This window comes from Pezoporus flaviventris, unplaced genomic scaffold, assembly GCF_033815535.1.
Source record: "Pezoporus flaviventris isolate CSIRO_AGI_PZ_B2104156 unplaced genomic scaffold, CSIRO_AGI_Pfla_v1 ptg000223l, whole genome shotgun sequence".
Classification (NCBI taxonomy): Eukaryota; Metazoa; Chordata; class Aves; order Psittaciformes; family Psittacidae; genus Pezoporus; species Pezoporus flaviventris.
The window spans coordinates 207,920-225,825 of record NW_026892771.1 but is presented as its reverse complement, the minus strand read 5'-3'; the positions used below and the strand labels follow the sequence as shown (position 1 = coordinate 225,825).

General features: G+C 45.6%; 1 protein-coding gene and 1 long non-coding RNA gene across 2 annotated transcripts in view; one reads left to right on the top strand and one right to left on the bottom strand.

The window, feature by feature from the left end:
- The window catches only part of LOC133262769 (uncharacterized), a 294,205-nt gene that overhangs the window by 244,354 nt on the left and 31,945 nt on the right, over positions 1-17,906 (bottom strand). The window lies entirely within an intron of this gene.
- DDX42 (DEAD-box helicase 42) lies at positions 32-16,763 on the top strand. The gene is made up of 18 exons (XM_061442267.1): positions 32-164; positions 1,722-1,958; positions 2,748-2,898; positions 3,428-3,489; positions 4,510-4,546; positions 5,923-6,072; positions 6,311-6,415; positions 6,966-7,085; positions 7,576-7,752; positions 8,416-8,544; positions 9,008-9,107; positions 9,445-9,492; positions 10,036-10,133; positions 11,384-11,660; positions 12,323-12,549; positions 13,155-13,265; positions 14,002-14,103; positions 14,756-16,763. The coding sequence occupies exons 2-18, from the start codon at positions 1,738-1,740 to the stop codon at positions 15,467-15,469; spliced, it is 2,829 nt and encodes a 942-aa protein (XP_061298251.1). The 5' UTR covers positions 32-164; positions 1,722-1,737; the 3' UTR covers positions 15,470-16,763.

Genomic DNA, 17,906 nt, shown 5'->3' with positions numbered 1-17,906 from the left:
TCCCGCGGCTTCCCCCGCTGCTACCGCGCATGTTCCTCCGGCGTGCGCGCTGACCTCAGCGCGCCACGGACGTACCTACGTCGTAACGTCGCGTCTCCCCCCCCGCCCCCCCTTCTTCCCCCCGCCCCGGTAACCGGGGAAGCGGCGGCTGCGGTGCCCGAGGGGTGAGTGAGGGGCGCGGGGCCGGGCCGGGCCGGGCGGTGCGGCCGCTCCTTCCCCGCCGGACACCCCCCGCCCATCCAGCTGGTGGGAGCGGGCGGGACTGCGGCCTAGTGCGGGCTCGGCCTGGCCCGCACAAAGGGCCCGCCCCCGTGCTGGGGCCCCGCGGGCGGGAAGGGCTGTGAGGGCCCTCGGTGTGAGGAGGGAGCCCCGCGGGGAGGGCGGGTTGCGGCCCCCCGGCCCCTTCCCTGCTGTGTTCGGGGACGCGCGGTCTCGGTGCGGGGGGTCCCGTCTTGGAGCAGCCGGGGCACCCTGCTGATGCCCGCAGAGCCACGGGGTCTGGAGGAAGGGTTTGTGCCTTGGAGCGGCGCTCGGCAGAGCCGGTGGTGCCTCCTTGTCCCGTAGGAACCCGCCCCGGGGGGCAGCAGAGCAAACTTTGTCGTTTGGCAGCCATGTGACAGCGTGAAAGAATCGTTCTGTCTGTTTTCTGGGGTAGCGGCAGGACAAAAGTCGGTAACAGTGAAGAGGAGTGCTTAAAATCAAATACTGGACCTTAAAAGCTTACCTGATGTGCTGCCAGCACCTCTCATCTGGTGGTTGTACGTTTTGATCTCTTACCTGCCACATCTGCAGGTGTGGAAGCTGTGAGGTGCAAGTGGGAGAGGGAGGCACCAGCACAAGCTGCTGCCATTGAGCAGCAGCTTCCCCCAAAGCCTTCTGGTGAGCTCCGGTCTGGACTTGAGGTTCACTGAGCAAGTCGCAATCTGGTGAATGCTCTGCACAGGGAGCAGCAGCAGTGTTTCTTCTCAGGTTATTTTGAAGTTGTTTCTCTTGCTGGTGGATTCTGGCTGAATGTGAGAATCTGTTTAATAAGACTCATAACCTTTGGGCCATCTAATTATAATGCACTTGAAAGCTTTGGGTGTCATAATCTCTTTGGCTGCCTTGAAGGGATGACTGACTTGACCATGCAAGTGAGATAAATTACTTGCAGTGGGAAGGGTACACCTTAGTCTGTCAGTTCAGCCTTCTCTTCATCCAACTTAAAACATACCTGTGGCTAAAGGTGCTCTTTTGAGGAGAGGAAGCTGACTTTGGCAGAAGCATGCCTTGTCTCAGAGCAGAGGCTTGCTTAGGGCTCGTTTTCTAGAGCTGTTGGGTTGCAGTAGTGTGGTGTTTATGAAGCCATGAAACACTTGAGGGCAGGACTGTAAGGACATGCAGAGTATGTACTGAGCTGCATTTTCATCTCTTGTCCCTCCTGATGTTCAAAGTTCTGGCCTTGGGTTTGTTTGGTTTAGGTTGCAAAACAGAGAAGATAGGCAACATCTTAAATATGCTGAAGTAATCTCTGAGGGACACAATCTGTTTTGGAAGACAACTGTGGATACGTTTATACCTACAAGACAAGACCAAAGCCTAATGCTTTTTGGGAAAGAGGTCAAACTCATCATTCACATTTCCACAAGTGTCTGTCATGCCTGAAGTAATCCAAGAAAAACGGTGACAGATCTAGAACTGCCTAAAGCAGAGTGTTAATTTGTCTTTTCTGGTTTTAACAGACACACTGGGGACATCATGAATTGGAACAAAGGTGGACCTGGTACTAAGAGAGGCTTTGGGTTTGGTGGCTTTGCCATAACACCTGGGAAGAAGGAGGAGCCGAAGCTCTCTCAGCAGTCTCACAGTGCTTTTGGAACAGCCGGTTCTTCTGCTGCATTTGCAAAATCAGTACCTCCTCAGCTGCCTTCTTTCTACAAAATTGGGTCAAAGCGAGCCAACTTTGATGAAGAGAATGCGTAAGTCCCGTTATTGCTATGTTTATCCAGCTCAAGACTGTGCTGTTTGAAAGTTTCCAAAGTCAGGGAATGTCTCTGGGACATTTATGAGGTTTATGGTGTTGCAGAGCACTGGTAGCTTTACAACAGCAGTGTCAAGAAAAGTGGAGCTGGTTGCCTGCAGGAACCCAGTCCCTGCTCTGCAGCAGACTTTTGGCATCACCCTGGGCCAATGACTTACCCTTTACATCATCTGTAAAATGAGAATAATAACACATCCTTGCCTCTAAATAGAACTAAATGACTACAGCAGCCCACAGAGCGCTGTGAGTATGTTCTCTAAGAACATACCTCAGCTCAATCTTATTCACACTCTGGTATGCTCAGAATTGGAGCCAAGAGGGATAAATTTGGGTGTCTTTTGTACAGAGAAACATTCAGCTCCACAAGTCTTTACTGACCCTTCTGTTAACTGCATAAATGTGTTGAATAGGAGGGAGATCAGAAAAACCTCCTGTGTGTACCAGCCTGGGAGAGCCACTCCAGAAGACCAGTTTCATCATATCTCATTGCCCTGCCACCTCTTTTAGCCTCCAACATGAATGGTTGTAAATCTCAATATCTTTTCCTGTGTATCTGCTGGCTGGTATGATCCATCTTTGTGTAGGAATCTTGACTTGAAAACCGTGAGAGGTGGCACCACAGTTCTGTAGACCATGGAACCATAGACTAGTTTGGGTTCGGACCTTCAGAGGTCACCTGCTTTAACCCACCCATGTGCTGACTGGGCCATTGTTCGTTTCTTTTCAGGTACTTTGAAGATGAAGAGGAAGATTCCAGCAATGTGGATTTGCCATACATTCCTGCAGAGAATTCCCCCACTCGCCAGCAGTTTCATTCCAAATCAGCAGACTCTGACAGCGATGATGATCCTCTGGAGGCATTCATGGCTGAAGTGGAGGCAAGACCTGGCTCCTGAAATGTTTATTCATTTATGTGGCCTTACTTCTCCCCTGTCAGGAGCAGCAAATGTCTCTCCTGCCTTTGGCAGCTGTGTTCAGGATGTCAATTACCTTTTGGTGCCATGTGAATTAGAGCATGTCCAAGCAATACAACAAAGAGCTTCGTGTGTCTCTGACTGTGAAATGAAGGGTTTGTGCATTTTTCACTGCCCAAACTGAAGGGGTTTGTATTTCTCAGGAGCTGTTTCTAAGCTACAGTTCTGTTATTAGCTGGATTCGAGCACAGCGTTTTCAGGAGGAATGCAGAGAATGCATTTTTTCAACAACAATGCCATGAATTTACAAGTATAGAGATTTCAAAGGTATTAGGAGGAGGATTTATTTAGCATGATAGGATATGGAACAAGAGAAATTTGAGTCCAAAAAGTGTTGTCTCTGACATGATGGTCTAGTTACATATGAACATTTTTCCCTTGCAAGTTTCATCGTCTTGTCTTTTTAACATGTTGCCATTTTATGACCTGTTAGGATCAAGCTGCTCGAGACATGAAGAGACTCGAAGATAAAGACAAGGAAAAAAAGAATGCTAAGTAAGTTCTCTTTTATACTTCCCATGCCTGCCCGTGTCTTGTGTGGTGCTAAGAGAATTCCAATGCATTTTGTTGATGGTGATTGTTCTGTAGCCAGTATAACGTACACCAAGTAACCAGCATTAACCAGCACATGATATCCCCCATGGATAAAGAGCAGTAAAAATTGAATACCAGGAGGGAAGAATCCATAGTGGCATCCTACAGTAAAATGTAACAACACTGAGAGTTCTCTCACGTGAGAAGCTTTTCTAGGCCACCCAAAGTGGAGCAGCACGTTGTACAGCCTTCCAGAGCAGCCTGAAATAGGTTTTTCTTCTTTCCACATCCTTGCAGTGATCAGCATGGTTTACTTTAAATTTGCATGTCTGTGAACAAAATAACTCCGTGCTGCTGTACCTTTAGTACTGGAGATTCTTGTAAACTAGGTTTGAAGAGATTCCCTGTAAAGCAGAGGTACTGGGTAGCATGTGACAATTGGGAATAACTTAACTTGCACTTTAAAAACAGTTTACATTTTGGAAGCTTATCTGTTTTGACCAAGGAAAATAATGATGCTATTGATTCTTGATAGAAATGTCAGATACATTGGTAGAACTTGCATTGCATGGGGTTGATCAGATTATACATGGTCCTGAAACAGAACACCGGATCCAAATGACCACCTGGGGAAGTTCTGAACTGGATTGGCACTTCCTGGCTGATATTCCTCTTCAGTTATGGGACTTCCGTAGCATCAAGAGCTTAGACCAGGATGATCTTTGATGTGGCTTCTACTGGGAAGACGGAGTCCTAATCTTTCAGTCTCATTAATAGAAGTAAAAGAAGTCTTTGCAGGGTCGCTGTTCTGGTTGGCACCAAATATGCAAACTCCATGGGTTGGGATTATAAATGTTACTGAGTTGTTAGTGTTGTGTCTTCCACGAAGGATGGAGCTCAGCACTTAGCACATGAAAGTATGGAGCTGAGTCTATGGAACACTTGCAGGGAAGTTTTTTTTTTCTCCGCTTGTTTTTCCAGGGGTATTCGAGATGACATTGAAGAGGAAGATGACCAAGTGAGTTCCTATGCAGTCTTTCTATCTTCTTCTTTGTTGTTTTGTTTTCTTTTTCCCTTCCCTCCCCAAATCTAGAACTACTAGGTACAAACACAACTCCAGTGTCATGCGCAGTATCTGGACAATTCAGCAGGAAGCTGTAGTGCTTGCCCTGCTGTCTCTACCCTTCCAGGTGTTTCACTAAAAAAAAAGAAGAATGTTAGGAGCTGATTTCATTCTTTTTTTTACTCTGTTTAAGAAGAATTTTTCCAGTCAGTTTGAACTTCAACTTCCTGTACAGGTTTTTCAGTATCTTGTCAAATTTGAGATTAGAATTCACTAACTTGGAGCATCAGAGAGATGCTGTTAAACTGTGGAGGCTATTTGCAGTGAAATTTCATGTCTGTTAAGGGCAAGGATCAGGGTTTTTTTGCTCTTTATTCAGTTTATTTTCCAGCTCTGATTGAGGATTATAAGCATCACTGTAACAGAAGTAATAAACAAAGAGAAAAGACTAAGTTGTAATTAACAGCTATTGTGTTACTCCCAGTAACACAGAGTGTGGAAGGGTTGTCTGGCCTCTGGCCCTTTGCTTCCAATTTAGTGAGTACTGAAGTTTGAGCAAGGGTGACTTGCACCTGGAAACAGCTGTTGTTCAGGTGCGTTGTATCTATGAGTGCTAATTTGCTGTGTAAATTAAAACCCCGGATGAGTATATCCAAGCACCAGTAATTGATCCTTGCCTTAAAGATCTGATTTTTCATATCCGCTTGGCAGTGGAGTGAGTTATGTTTTCTCCCTGAGAATGTCTTGGTGAGCCAGTGAGATTCAGTGTTTGTAAGCTGTAAGGATGGCATGGGACAGTGGTGACAGTGACTTCTAACTTGGGCTGGTGTTGAAGGATTCTTGCTGTTGACTGACTCAATGAAAAATAGATAACACTTTCATTTCTTGAAGTCTAATTAGGGGAAGTGGGGAACCTGTATTTGGCATAGGAAAAGAAGTGAATGTCATATGCTTAGTAACAGTGTGTTCTCCGTTTTAAAACCTGCATGTTTGTACTATGTTCATGTGGAAAAAAGAATAGATTCTTCTGTTGTTAAAGCATAACAAGTCTTTGTAGAAGGAGCTGTTAAGCAGACACATAAGAGAAGTTTGGTTTTTCAAAGCATTTTGTGGTCTGACACTGTAGTTATTTTCTTCATTGGTGATATTGTCCTTCTGGGCATAAGTGTTGGTATTTATGAGAAGAATCAGTTCTAGCGAATGTGGGTTTCTTTCCTCAGTGGTGGGTGTGAAAGCAAACAGCCATTATTTAGTGTATACATCACTTAAACAAATGGAGTAGTGTTTCTGCATCCTATTGTATGTGATTTTACTGATCTGTTTTGCTGCAGGAAGCTTATTTTCGCTACATGGCTGAAAACCCCACTGCTGGTGTGGTGCAAGAAGAGGAAGAGGATAACCTGGAGTATGATAGTGATGGGAATCCAATTGCACCGTCCAAAAAAATCATTGACCCTCTTCCACCTATTGATCACTCAGAGGTAGGAAGGAAGTTTATCCCATTCTAGAAAGTAGGAGCTCAGAAGCAGATTGAAATATGCTTCCATCCTTCTCATAGTTCAGTGTCATGCCTCAGGTCACACTAAAGATCCTTGGTATGACTTCACTGTTCTTGCAGACAGTTAAGAACTTTAGAGGGAGCGGATGCTTCTTCACCAAAACTAAGTGGAAAGAGGGAGAATTTTGGATCCTGGACTAACTGACTAATTACTCTTGCAGATTGAATATCCACCATTTGAGAAGAATTTCTATGATGAGCATGAGGAGATCACAAGTCTCACGCCGCAGCAAGTGGTAGAGCTACGTCATAAGCTAAATCTCCGGGTAAGCTGGTCACAAAACTGTCCTCCTGGGACCTTTTAACTCCTTGTTTGGGGCTGTCTTAATGGTTTTAATGAAGATTTTCCCAGGAAACTCCAGCCTCTCAGCCAGCTTCGGTGGCTTTGATGTAAGGGAGCTTGATTTTCCTTAGCAGTTCTTGAAAGTCTTCTCCGGATTTGTCAGAGTGGGTACTGCAGTTTGCCAGTTGCATGGTTACACTTGGACTAAAGAACTCCAGAGCTAGGAATGGAAACTGGGAATATTATGTGCCATTTGTGACATGTTGGTGTGGCAACTTTCTATGAAGGAAATTATCTGGCGAAGAACACCAGTTATACAAGGAGGTAGAGAGGATGTTAGTGACTTAGGTGCATTGACAATTTATCTCTATTTTTGTAACTGAAAGTCCTGTTTACACACGTGGAATTTGCACCTACTTGAACTTACCTCTATTCAAAAAGTAAAAAGCTATTTTCAGAGGCAGAGACACCTTTGTTCCTCATATTTTGTTTCTCTTGCTGTTCATGAACAATGATGTATTTCTGTTCCTAAGGTCTCTGGTGCTGCTCCTCCAAGGCCTGGCAGTAGTTTTGCTCATTTTGGGTTTGATGAGCAGCTTATGCATCAAATTAGGAAATCTGAGTATACCCAGCCCACTCCTATACAATGTCAGGTGAGTGTTGTTGCTTCTCTAACATCTAAAGGGAACTAACACAGCGCAAAGGTCCCGTGGTCCATATGAGGATGTATGCAATTCTAGTTTCCTATATAAAGCTGTCACAAAGAATGACTTGTATTTTACTAGGCATGAGCTGAATATTTCAGGACTACAGAAAGAATAGGCTCAGAGAGTTTGGTTTTAGCAGTGTTCCAGCTGGACAAGCTGTGCTTGTGTACATGTAAATGTATCCTTGGGATGTTGTACTGTGCCCAAACACTGATTTCATACAGGACCCTAACAGTGATAACATAAAAATAGCTTCCAGCCCTTAAAACAGTCTAATTCAGATATAAACTTGGCAATGAAACTGTAAGTATTGATGAATGTTGCTGTGACTCCTCTGCAGTGTGTTTTCCTCTTGTTATTTGAGTTTTCATGTGATACATACACAAGAATGTGCTATGGTTGGCATAATATGGGTTTAGAATCTCCTTATTTTTAGGGTGTTCCAGTTGCACTAAGTGGCAGAGATATGATTGGGATAGCTAAGACTGGAAGTGGAAAAACAGCAGCCTTCATCTGGCCAATGCTGATTCATATCATGGATCAAAAGGAGCTTGAGCCGGGGGATGGTCCCATTGCAGTCATTGTCTGCCCAACCAGAGAGCTTTGCCAACAGGTAGGTGTGTAGTAAAGTATATGTGTGCCATACAGCCTAAGTATGAAGAATACTGTGGATTCATTGCCACAAATTGTGTGTGTAAAAGGATAGAGCCTGCAGTTTAAATTACAGCTGGATCTAGAATCGCAGAATGGTTTGGGTTGGGAGGGACCTCAGGATCATCCAGTTCCAACCCCGTGCCATGTGCAGGGGTGCCTCACAGTAGAGCAGGTTGCTCCGAGCCTCCTCCAACCTGGCCTTGAACACTCCCAGGGATGGGGCAGCCACAGTTTCTCTGGGCACCCTGTGCCAGTGCCTCAGCACCCTCACAGGGAAGAGCTTCTGCCTAAGAGCTCACCTCAGTGTCCCCTCTGGCAGGTTAGAGCCGTTCCCCTTGGCCTGTCCCTACAGGCCCTTGTCCCAAGCCCCCCTCTCTAGGTTTCCAGTAGGCCCCTTTACGTATTGGAAGAGTGTTTTGAAGTCTCCCAGTGGATGCCTAAGTACATTTCTCAAATTATTGGAAATTATTATTCAGCCCTGAGGATTTCTGAACAATTTCATGAAGTTATATTAAGTTATTAGGCTGCAAAGTGAATTTCAGGAGCTGGACTGTATTTCCAGGGTAGGTTTTCTCAGATCTGTCTAACATGAACTGTGATGTGCTTTGTTTAAAATCCTCAGATCCACTCGGAATGTAAGCGCTTTGGTAAGGCATATAATCTGCGCTCTGTAGCTGTGTATGGAGGAGGAAGCATGTGGGAGCAAGCCAAAGCCCTCCAGGAGGGGGCAGAGATAGTTGTCTGCACACCAGTAAGTACCTGTATACACACAGGACCATTTTTGCTGCTTAACTGAAGCTGAGACAGATTTTTAATGCCACTGGTGATGCAGCATTCATTCTCTAATCACTGAAATTTAGGTTCTTCGCAGGTTATCAGGTGTTGAGAGCAAGATCTGCTTGAATTAGTGTCAGTTGTGCATGGTACCAGCTTCTGCTTGCTGAGCCTTAAATTCATGAAAAAAATACCCAGAGTGTAATGAAATTGAGTTGCCATCTTCCTGAATCAGTTTAAAGCCTGTGAAGGGCTGAAACACTGAATCAGAACAGGTGTTCATGCTGAACCAGGGATTTGAATGAGCACAGTTGCGTCTGGCTTTGCTTATTGCAGAAACTGTTTGTGAACTTGGACAAAACTGAGCAACTCATGGTTGAAGGAAAGGAAAGAGTTTCTTAAACACGCTTTAAAAACTTGTTTCTTTTGTTTTTTGATAGGGTCGTTTGATTGATCATGTGAAAAAGAAAGCTACAAACCTTCAAAGAGTCACTTATCTTGTGTTTGATGAAGCTGACAGAATGTTTGATATGGGGTTTGGTATGTAATGAACAAAGGTCCCTATTTTGAAAAGCAGCAGTGTCCAGTTCCCAGCTTTGTAGGACAGTTTGTAACTCCTGTAGCTCCATGTATCTGTAAATACATTAAGCAAATGCTTTATAGATAAAGCTCATATTTGAAGGTCTAATATCTGTTGCTATTAAGAGATCAGCAAAGTCCTATTGATGCCCAAGTTCAAAACCCTTGATTTTTATCTTGGAGTTGCTTGAATAACTTTTGGGCACTTCAAATTGCATGAATGAAGTTGCATTTTGAGTTATTCTACTCATCAATGAGCACAAAATGTTGACCATAGGGTTTTTCCTCTCCTTTCCAGAATATCAGGTCAGATCCATCGCAAACCACGTCCGTCCTGACAGGCAGAGTAAGTAGAAGCGTGTCTCAAAGTAAACTCCTGAGAGTCAAAGGAGGCTGGTGGCTGCCAGTTAGGACTGGAACAGAGCTGGGATTTCCTGTGCTAGACACAGCCACACAATGAGACTGTCTCGAAAGTACACTGGTATTATTCTCTGTGGGGGCTGTTGGGAGGGAGCACTTGTGAAGTGTGGGCACTGAACCACACGGTTCATCAGTCTGTAACCCCTCCGCACGCTTCACTCAGAGAAAAGATGATCAGCTGAGTGAATATTCATATGCTTTGAGAGCCCGTGTTCTAAGCTGCTGTGAAAGCAAGTTCACAGCAGTGCCACATATTACTAACATCTTACTTCTGGTGCCATGAAATGTGTTTGCACTTTGAGGGATTCTAATAGTGGATTATTTTCATTAGAACTGGTAAAGCAGACTGACAGCTTCAGATCCCTGACATCTGGTACAGTCCTGCAGGTCCTCATTGACAGGCTCTGTGCCCACAGTTCTGAAAGGAAGCTGTTTTTTTCAAGGAGTTCAAATACTGTTTCTCTTTCAGCCCTCTTGTTCAGTGCCACTTTCCGTAAGAAGATTGAGAAATTGGCCCGGGATATTCTGATCGACCCCATCCGAGTTGTGCAGGGAGACATTGGAGAGGTAATTCCATGATACTTCTGAATCAAGCAGAGAAACGAAGCCTTCTGCTCCTCTTGTCTGAAATTGAAGTTAAACTGCAGTAGTCATTCTTGAAGAGTAACTACTTTATGCTTAACAAATAATAGTAAAGGTTGGTGTTTGGTATTGACCTTTCTGAACCTTGTAATGATGGGAGGTTTCATCAAGGAGTGGAGCAACATTAATGCAGGGATTGATTTTATTAGGCTGGATCAATGGGTATATCCTTTTCTTTTGTCTCAAAAGTATAAATCAAGCAATTGCAGCTTTTGCAGTGAAGGCTTTGGATCTCAGACTGTAATGTCTTTCAGTTGGTTCACATGAGAATGTTGATTCTAGGCTTGCTTGACAGTAGCAGCTGATCTATTAGCAGGAGAGGGATTTGGTAGTAAGCTGATAAAGTAGCAGATGTATACTTGCTGTGAAGAAACTTTGCTTCTGATACATGAAAACTATTGAGAAATTTCACAAGGTGACCTTCAGAACACTTTTCTTTTAACCATCTCTCTGAATTTTACTTTTTCTCAATCAGGAATGTTGACCTGTCCCTTCATTACCAACAAATTAATGGCTACATGAAGGCCCTTCCTTCTGGGAAACTGTTTTTCCTATGTTTTGCATAAGAAAAGCAGCAGCTTTCCCAGCTCAATCAGAGGGTTTCTATTCCCTGATCTAAATTATTACTCTGAGAGCATCATTCTTGAAATAATTCATGTTTAAATGTGTAAAGATGAAATCTTTTAGAGAAACTTGTGTTACTTGCAGTACAGAGTGTATAGGGAGTCTGGTTATGCCTCCCCCCTTCCTGATCCCATGGCAAGTCACAGCTTGCAGGAGTACTTTCTCTGATGGCCATGTGAGTAACTCTTACTGATGAGCATCCTTTGCATCTTGGACCTGCTCTTACTTAGTCTATTTCAGATGTTAATAGCATCTGTCCCAAGAACACCTGAATTGCAAGTACCCACCTTTAGTTCAGTAAGGTGCTAAACTGCATCATGTCAAAGACTGCACTTTGCATCTCTCAGGCTTAACCTCTGCCTTACCTGAACTGAGAAAAAGAAGTGGTCAGCGGTTAGACAAGAGCTAACATCTCTTCTGAAGGATTTTGTTCCCCTGTTTCTCCACTGTTTCTTCTCACATGTAGTTGAAATTCCTCATTTCATTCTGCATTTGTTTGCCACACTGTCCTTCCTGTCCTGCATTACATCTTGTCTGATTTCCTCCCTTAGGCCAATGAAGATGTTACTCAAATTGTGGAGATTTTCCCCTCTGGCCCTAGCAAGTGGAACTGGCTGACTCGACGCCTCGTGGAGTTCACGTCTTCTGGCAGTGTTCTCCTGTTTGTCACCAAGAAGGCAAATGCAGAAGAGTTGGCCAATAACCTCAAGCAGGAGGATCATAACCTGGGACTGCTTCATGGTGACATGGACCAGAGTGAGAGGAATAAAGTCATTTCAGAATTTAAGAAGAAGGGGATCCCGATACTGGTAGCTACTGATGTGGCAGGTAGGTGATGTTCTACGAAGCAGTAGCTCCTACAAGTTGTGGATACGGGCAGCAAGGCCAACACACGTCAGTGGAAAGCAACAAGGTTGGCTTCTGCCCATGCTGGGCACTGTGTTTCTGATGTTTTTCAGGTGTACAGAGTGTTAGCAGGGGGGATTATTTTTGAAGTCTTCTGATGATGTTTCTATTACAGTCTGACAGTTTGTACTATACAGAAAGAAAAAAAGCAGTTTCTTAAGGAAGTAGTTGCTCTTTGTTAATCAGCTGACACGTTATGCATGCTTGAATGAAGAAGAGATGAACGCGCTTGAAGCCTTCTCTAGAAGAGCTTTTGCACCCAGATGTTTAGCTGACCAAAGAGTGAATTTCAGTGTTCTTTAATAAATCCCTCTCTCTTCAGTGGCAAAACAGTCATATAAAGAGGTCTTTTCCATCCCTAACCCTGCGGACCCAGGGAATCAGTGTAACTTTTACTACTGTTAGAGGAGATACTGCTACACTTGGGAGTTTTAGCCTGTGAAGAGTGTCTTATGTGGGGTGTGTTCCCGTGCAAACTCCTTTTGTATGCTGGAGCAGAATGAAGTAATATGCTGGTATGAATGGCATTGCTTTGAGTTAATTTGGGATCATCACACCTCCCGCTATGTTGCCTTTTATTACAGCTCGTGGGTTAGATATTCCTTCCATTAAGACTGTCATCAACTACGACGTGGCTCGAGACATAGATACCCACACCCATCGGATCGGTCGCACTGGCAGAGCGGGCGAGAAGGGAGTTGCCTACACTCTGCTGACTCCCAAAGACAGTAACTTCGCTGGTGATCTTGTCAGGAACCTGGAAGGGGCTAATCAGCATGTTTCCAAGGAACTGTTGGATTTAGCAATGCAGGTATGAGCAAGGAAAACTTCTTGAGTAGAGCAAGGCTCCCTTCGTGATTGGCACAAAATCAGGAGCTCAGGGACTTGTTTCTGGCTCCATCATGTGTTAGCAATGACTTTTCGGTGGTCTATCCTATTTTTGAGTAGGCTTTCTAGTGTTCTTAATGGCATTTGAAAGACTCCATGAAGACATGAAGGTTTTGGAATGCAGTATGTAATCTATTCTGGGGTCCGGCACTGCCTGTGAAATTAGGAGTTGCGATCTGGCTGATGCCAGCAGAGCACTCCAGCCCCAGTATCTCATTACAGTTGGATTTTCAATATGGATTTATGGCAGGCACCTGGGCAATGCAGCTTAGTTGAAAGCTAAACTAGAACATAATTACAGAGACATTCACTCTGTGAAATGGTTGTTGCTTGATCATTGTGTACCTGCTTGGCAGGGCTGCCTGGCAGGCTCACTATATATAGGTGTGACAGCTGAAGCAATTGTGTTTGTGCCACTGTCGGCTCTCAGAGTTCTTGTCTTTTGCTGCCTTGTGGAGCTGCAAGAGAGCAAAGGCATTTATGAAGCTTCTTATTCCTTGTATTGAGATTTGTCCTTCTCTTGTACAGAATCCATGGTTCCGAAAATCACGTTTCAAAGGAGGAAAAGGCAAGAAGCTGAATATTGGTGGTGGTGGCTTAGGATACCGTGAACGTCCTGGTCTGGGATCAGAAAACTCTGTAAGTAGAGATGCTGAAGAAGTTGGTTGCAGATTCTTGGAACTTTTACACTTAGTATTGGCAAGTCTTTAATGTAAAAAATCTTAGTTCTGGAGTATAGCCTCTGCTTTCAGAGGTTTTCATAGCTCAGAGTCTTCTAGAGTTAGTATCAGAAACATCCCAAGTGAAACTGCCCCTGTGGTGTTACCCTCTTTTCAAGAGCTGCCCAGAAGGTTTGGACATCCTTCCCAAAATAGACTGCCAGTGCAAAATAAATGCTAATAAATTACTTCAAAAACCATTTCCAGGCAGATTCTTGGCAGCAAAAGATCTTGCAGCATTGGGAACCTGTACTATTGTATGTCCGTGGTAGGAAACCAGCTTATGACCAATGTGCGTGGGGACAGAGTTTAACACATCGTGTCCTGCATCTCTCCACAAGTCACAGCTCCTATGACTTCTTTTTCACCTTGTCTTGGCTATGAGCTCTGTGAAAATCCTCATTTGGTTGCGTTTTGCTTTTGCTTGTACTGCAAGGAGCTGGGAAGTGAGGTTATATTGTTGTGTGGAGACCTTAGAGCAGCCTGTCATTGTCCTCCAGGTCATGGGGCAAAGAGCTTTGCTGCTCAGTGCTCCCCAGAAGTTTCTCATCCTTAGCAGACATACTGAGTGCAGAGCCGCGTCGGCTCAGAGGATGATTGACCTGGAAGTGTGTTTTGGATGAACCTCTCCAGTTGCCCTTTGTCTTTTTGCATAGGACCGTGGAAACAACAACAGCGTGATGAGTAACTACGAGGCGTACAAGCCATCCACTGGGGCAATGGGAGACAGGCTTACGGCAATGAAAGCAGCTTTTCAGGTAGGTTCCGGCACTTGTACTCCAAGTTCAAACTGAAGAGGATAGGACATATCATGGAAAAACTTTACTAATGATTCAAGGCAACCACATTGTTTCTCCCCTGTAAATGCAGAAACCCTGTTGGTTTCAGGGCAGTTGAGTTTGGCAGTTGTAGCTGCGGCCACGTCTCCTCTGCTTGGAGTACGTGCTCAGCATTGCAGTCCAAAGTAGCAGAATGAGTCTGCAGGTGGGGCTGAACACATCTGCACAAGGTTAATTTGCCAAACTTTGTTATCAGCAGCCTCTTTGCTGTCTTCCCCTTGTGGATCCTGCTCCTAGGCTTGAGCCTGTTTAGACTGCTTAGCAGCAATAGTGTAATTGCAGTCAAAAGGAATGGGGAACAGAGAAACTCTCTTCAGTGTGAAAATGAACCCCAAAACATAGCAGTCCCCTTGTTTCTGTGGTTTGGTAGCAGATGCCTGTTAGTAATTCTGTGTTTTTAAGCACAGCAGGAGTGTAATCACTCCAAGACTGACTCTTTATAGGAACTCTTTCCTAGGAGTTCCCCAGAATTCAAGATGGGCTTGTGTGTGCATGACGACTGTGTGGTTTGTGCTGCAGTACCAAGGCAAACATGCTCTCTTGTTTCTTTCTCCCTGCCTCTTTCTGTCAGTCCCAGTACAAGAGCCACTTTGTTGCTGCAAGCTTAAACAATCAAAAGACTGGTAGCTCTGCTGCTGGGGCAAGTGGCTGGACCAGCGCCGGGAGCTTGAACTCGGTACCGACGAGTTCAGCCCAGCAAAACACTGCAAGCCCTGAGAGCCCACTTGCAGCCACCGCAGCAGCAAAGGGTGTGCCAGGCTTCACCAGCACGGGGAGTTTGAGTAGCGTTCCCACCTTCCCAAGCGTCGGGGGACAGGGCTTCAACAACACAAGTGCCAGCACCAACAGTCGAGAGAGCGGTGGCGGCGGTACCGGTGTTGCCACCACTGGTGGTGGTGGTGGCGGTGGCGGCGGCGGCGTGGTCAGGGAACGGTACAACGACAGCCGGCCCGGTCGGCACAACGAAGCCCCGCGCCGTGGAGAGGGGGGTGGTCGCTACAACGACGTGCAGCGCCACGGGGAAGGAGCCGGTCGCCACAGTGACGTTTACCGCCATGGAGAGAGCCGCCACGGCGACAACCATCGCCACGGGGAGAGCCGGCACTTCACTGATGTGGGTGCCGGGAACCGCAATAACGGTGACAGCAGGAACAGCAGCGAGGGGAGGAACAACGAGAACAGGAATGGTGACAACAGGAAGGAGGCCGCCAACCGAGACAACAAAACAGATGGGTTTGCTGTCCCAGAGCCCCCAAAGCGGAAGAAGAGCCGGTGGGACAGTTAAAAGCTGGTGTTGCCCCAGCCTGGGGTCCCTGCAGGTGGTGTTGCCTTTTGCCAGAGGATTTTGGGGGGGGGTTTGGTAAATGGTGGTTGAGATGCTGGGGGAGGAGAAGGAAACCATACGAACTACACCCCCCGTGCAAGTCTGGGCCGGTACATCTGCAAACAGCTTCTCTCTAATGATGTGTACACACAATGCTTTAGTGCAAGAGAAATCATTTTGGTAAAGCTCCCTGGGTTCTGCTTTAAACATTCAGTGCTCAAGTGACTGCTGGAGTTAAACAGATCTTGCCAAGAAAGAAGCTGTTTCATGGCCTTGGAACATTAAGAAACTGTTGTCCCTACAAGTATAAAGTAGTCCTTTTCTTAACCAGCATTCACACTTAAAAAGTAACAGCTAGAGATGCTCAGGACCCACCTGGTAAACAGTGCTCTCTCAGCAGTGTGTTCAGTGTGGTAAGTTCTTCCCCAGCCTCTTGTTTTCCCATATTATCCCTACATAATTTGGCCTCCAGGTTGCCCCTTACATCCCATCACGTAAGGATCCATCAATTTGCATTGCTGAAGGTGGGATGAAGCTGATTTTCCTTGTTTTTTGGTTTTTTAAGAAGCTGTTCAAAGGCTTCTTCTCCAGCCCAGCAAATCCCAAATTCACCTCTAGTGCAGGCTGGACTCCCTTGGCTTGGCTGTGGTCAGTACATCAATCCCAACCCCATTGCCCAGGTCTTTCATTCTTCTAAAGAACCTCTTCTCTCCTGCAACCCTTCACGTTGATGGAAGCCTGCATAGCAAACTTGGCTCTCTGCTGTGCCTGTGCACCCTCTGTTATGAGAGGGTTGAGTGCTTTCTTCAAATTAAAGACAAAAAAGGGAATCCAATACAGCCACACTACTCCAAGGCTGGTGCCCCCCATGCAGTATAGCTCAGTGAAGAGGCTTCCCTCAGTAATTCAGGGACCTGCTGCTCTCAGAAGCCTTCAGGGAGAACCTGAGAAGCGATTGATGAAGTGGAACAGCTCGGCTCTCGCCCCATATTGGACACATGTAGTTAAAACTGTAAAATCCTGCTTGACAGTTTTTAACTCCTTGTGTGTATTATCCCTTTTTTAACTCTTTGTTGGCACCATAAAGGTAAGGCAGGAAATCTTTTGTTGAAACATGGCAGCACCCACCCCTGTCTTGTTTCTACTGAAAGAAGGGTTGGAATCTGTCAGGTTTTGGTGACATTGTGATGTTTTCTTTATCAGCTGTGCATTTACTTTCTGCTTGCTCTAGTAAATGTTTTATTACTGGTTCAAAGCTATTGAGCACCTGCTTTTTATTCTCCTCTGGCTATAATGGTGTTTGGGTGGTGTCTGGTGTCTGCATCTCCATCCACTCTGTCCCTTTCTTTCACCAGAATTGATGGATTGTGGTTGATAAAAGAATTCCTGTGGGGGGTTTTGCAGTATCTTTGACCCCAGACTTTTGCCAACCCTATTTTAGCTTCAAAGCCTGCTGGGGAAGAGATTTTTCCCCTTCATTTTACAAGTGGGAAGGGCATGGTGCTCATCCCAGCCTTCCCTGGGGCCATTAGAGAACTTGGCAGCAGTTTTGTGATGTGACCTGCATGTGTACTACTTCATTTGGGCCCCTTCACTGGTTCTAATCTGTTGGGGTTGTTTGAAACAGCTTCCACTTGAATTCTCTTATTATGGTCTGGGCAGAAACCTCATTGCACTGGTTTGAGCTCTGCATATTCAGTATTAAGACAAGTGTGTTCCAGGGCAGATGTAGCAGGGGTTTAGATGCTGTTGCATCCATGCAATCCCAGAGTGGTTTGAGTTGGAAGGGACCTTCCAAGAAAAGAACTTCTGCCTAAGAGCTCATCTCAGTCTCCCCTCGGGCAGGTTCAAGCCATTCCCCTTGGCCTGTCCCTACAGGCCCTTGTGCAAAGCCCCTCTCCACGTTTCTAGGCCATTCCCCTTCCTTTCTCACACTTGAGGTTTATCACTCTGCACAATTAAAGATCTGAGTTTTAAAACAAGATAGAAACAGCTCCGTAGTTTAAAGCTTCCATCTGCTCCTGCCTTCCTGAATGGCTGCCCATGGGAACGGGCCCTGGACATGGCATGTCCTTGGGTTTCTCCCTTTCTTTTTAACACATCCCTCTGCTCTTCAATAGGATTATTGAAATTCCTCACCCCTTTCTCAGCTGCCAGAGGCCTCCTGAGACTTGGATGAGTAAATACTGATCACTGACCAAGAGCTATAAATGTCAGTTCACAGGTCCCTGCCAGATACATCAGAGGGCTGATTCTGTCTCCACGGCACAAGGTAGCAGTGTGAGCAGCATGCCTGGAAGGAGACCCCCCTGCAGTGCAGGTCGTGCTGCTTGCTTCTAAAGAGACAAGAGCTGAGCAGACAACTGCAGGAAGCTCAGGGTGGGTTTCTGCTTCTGTG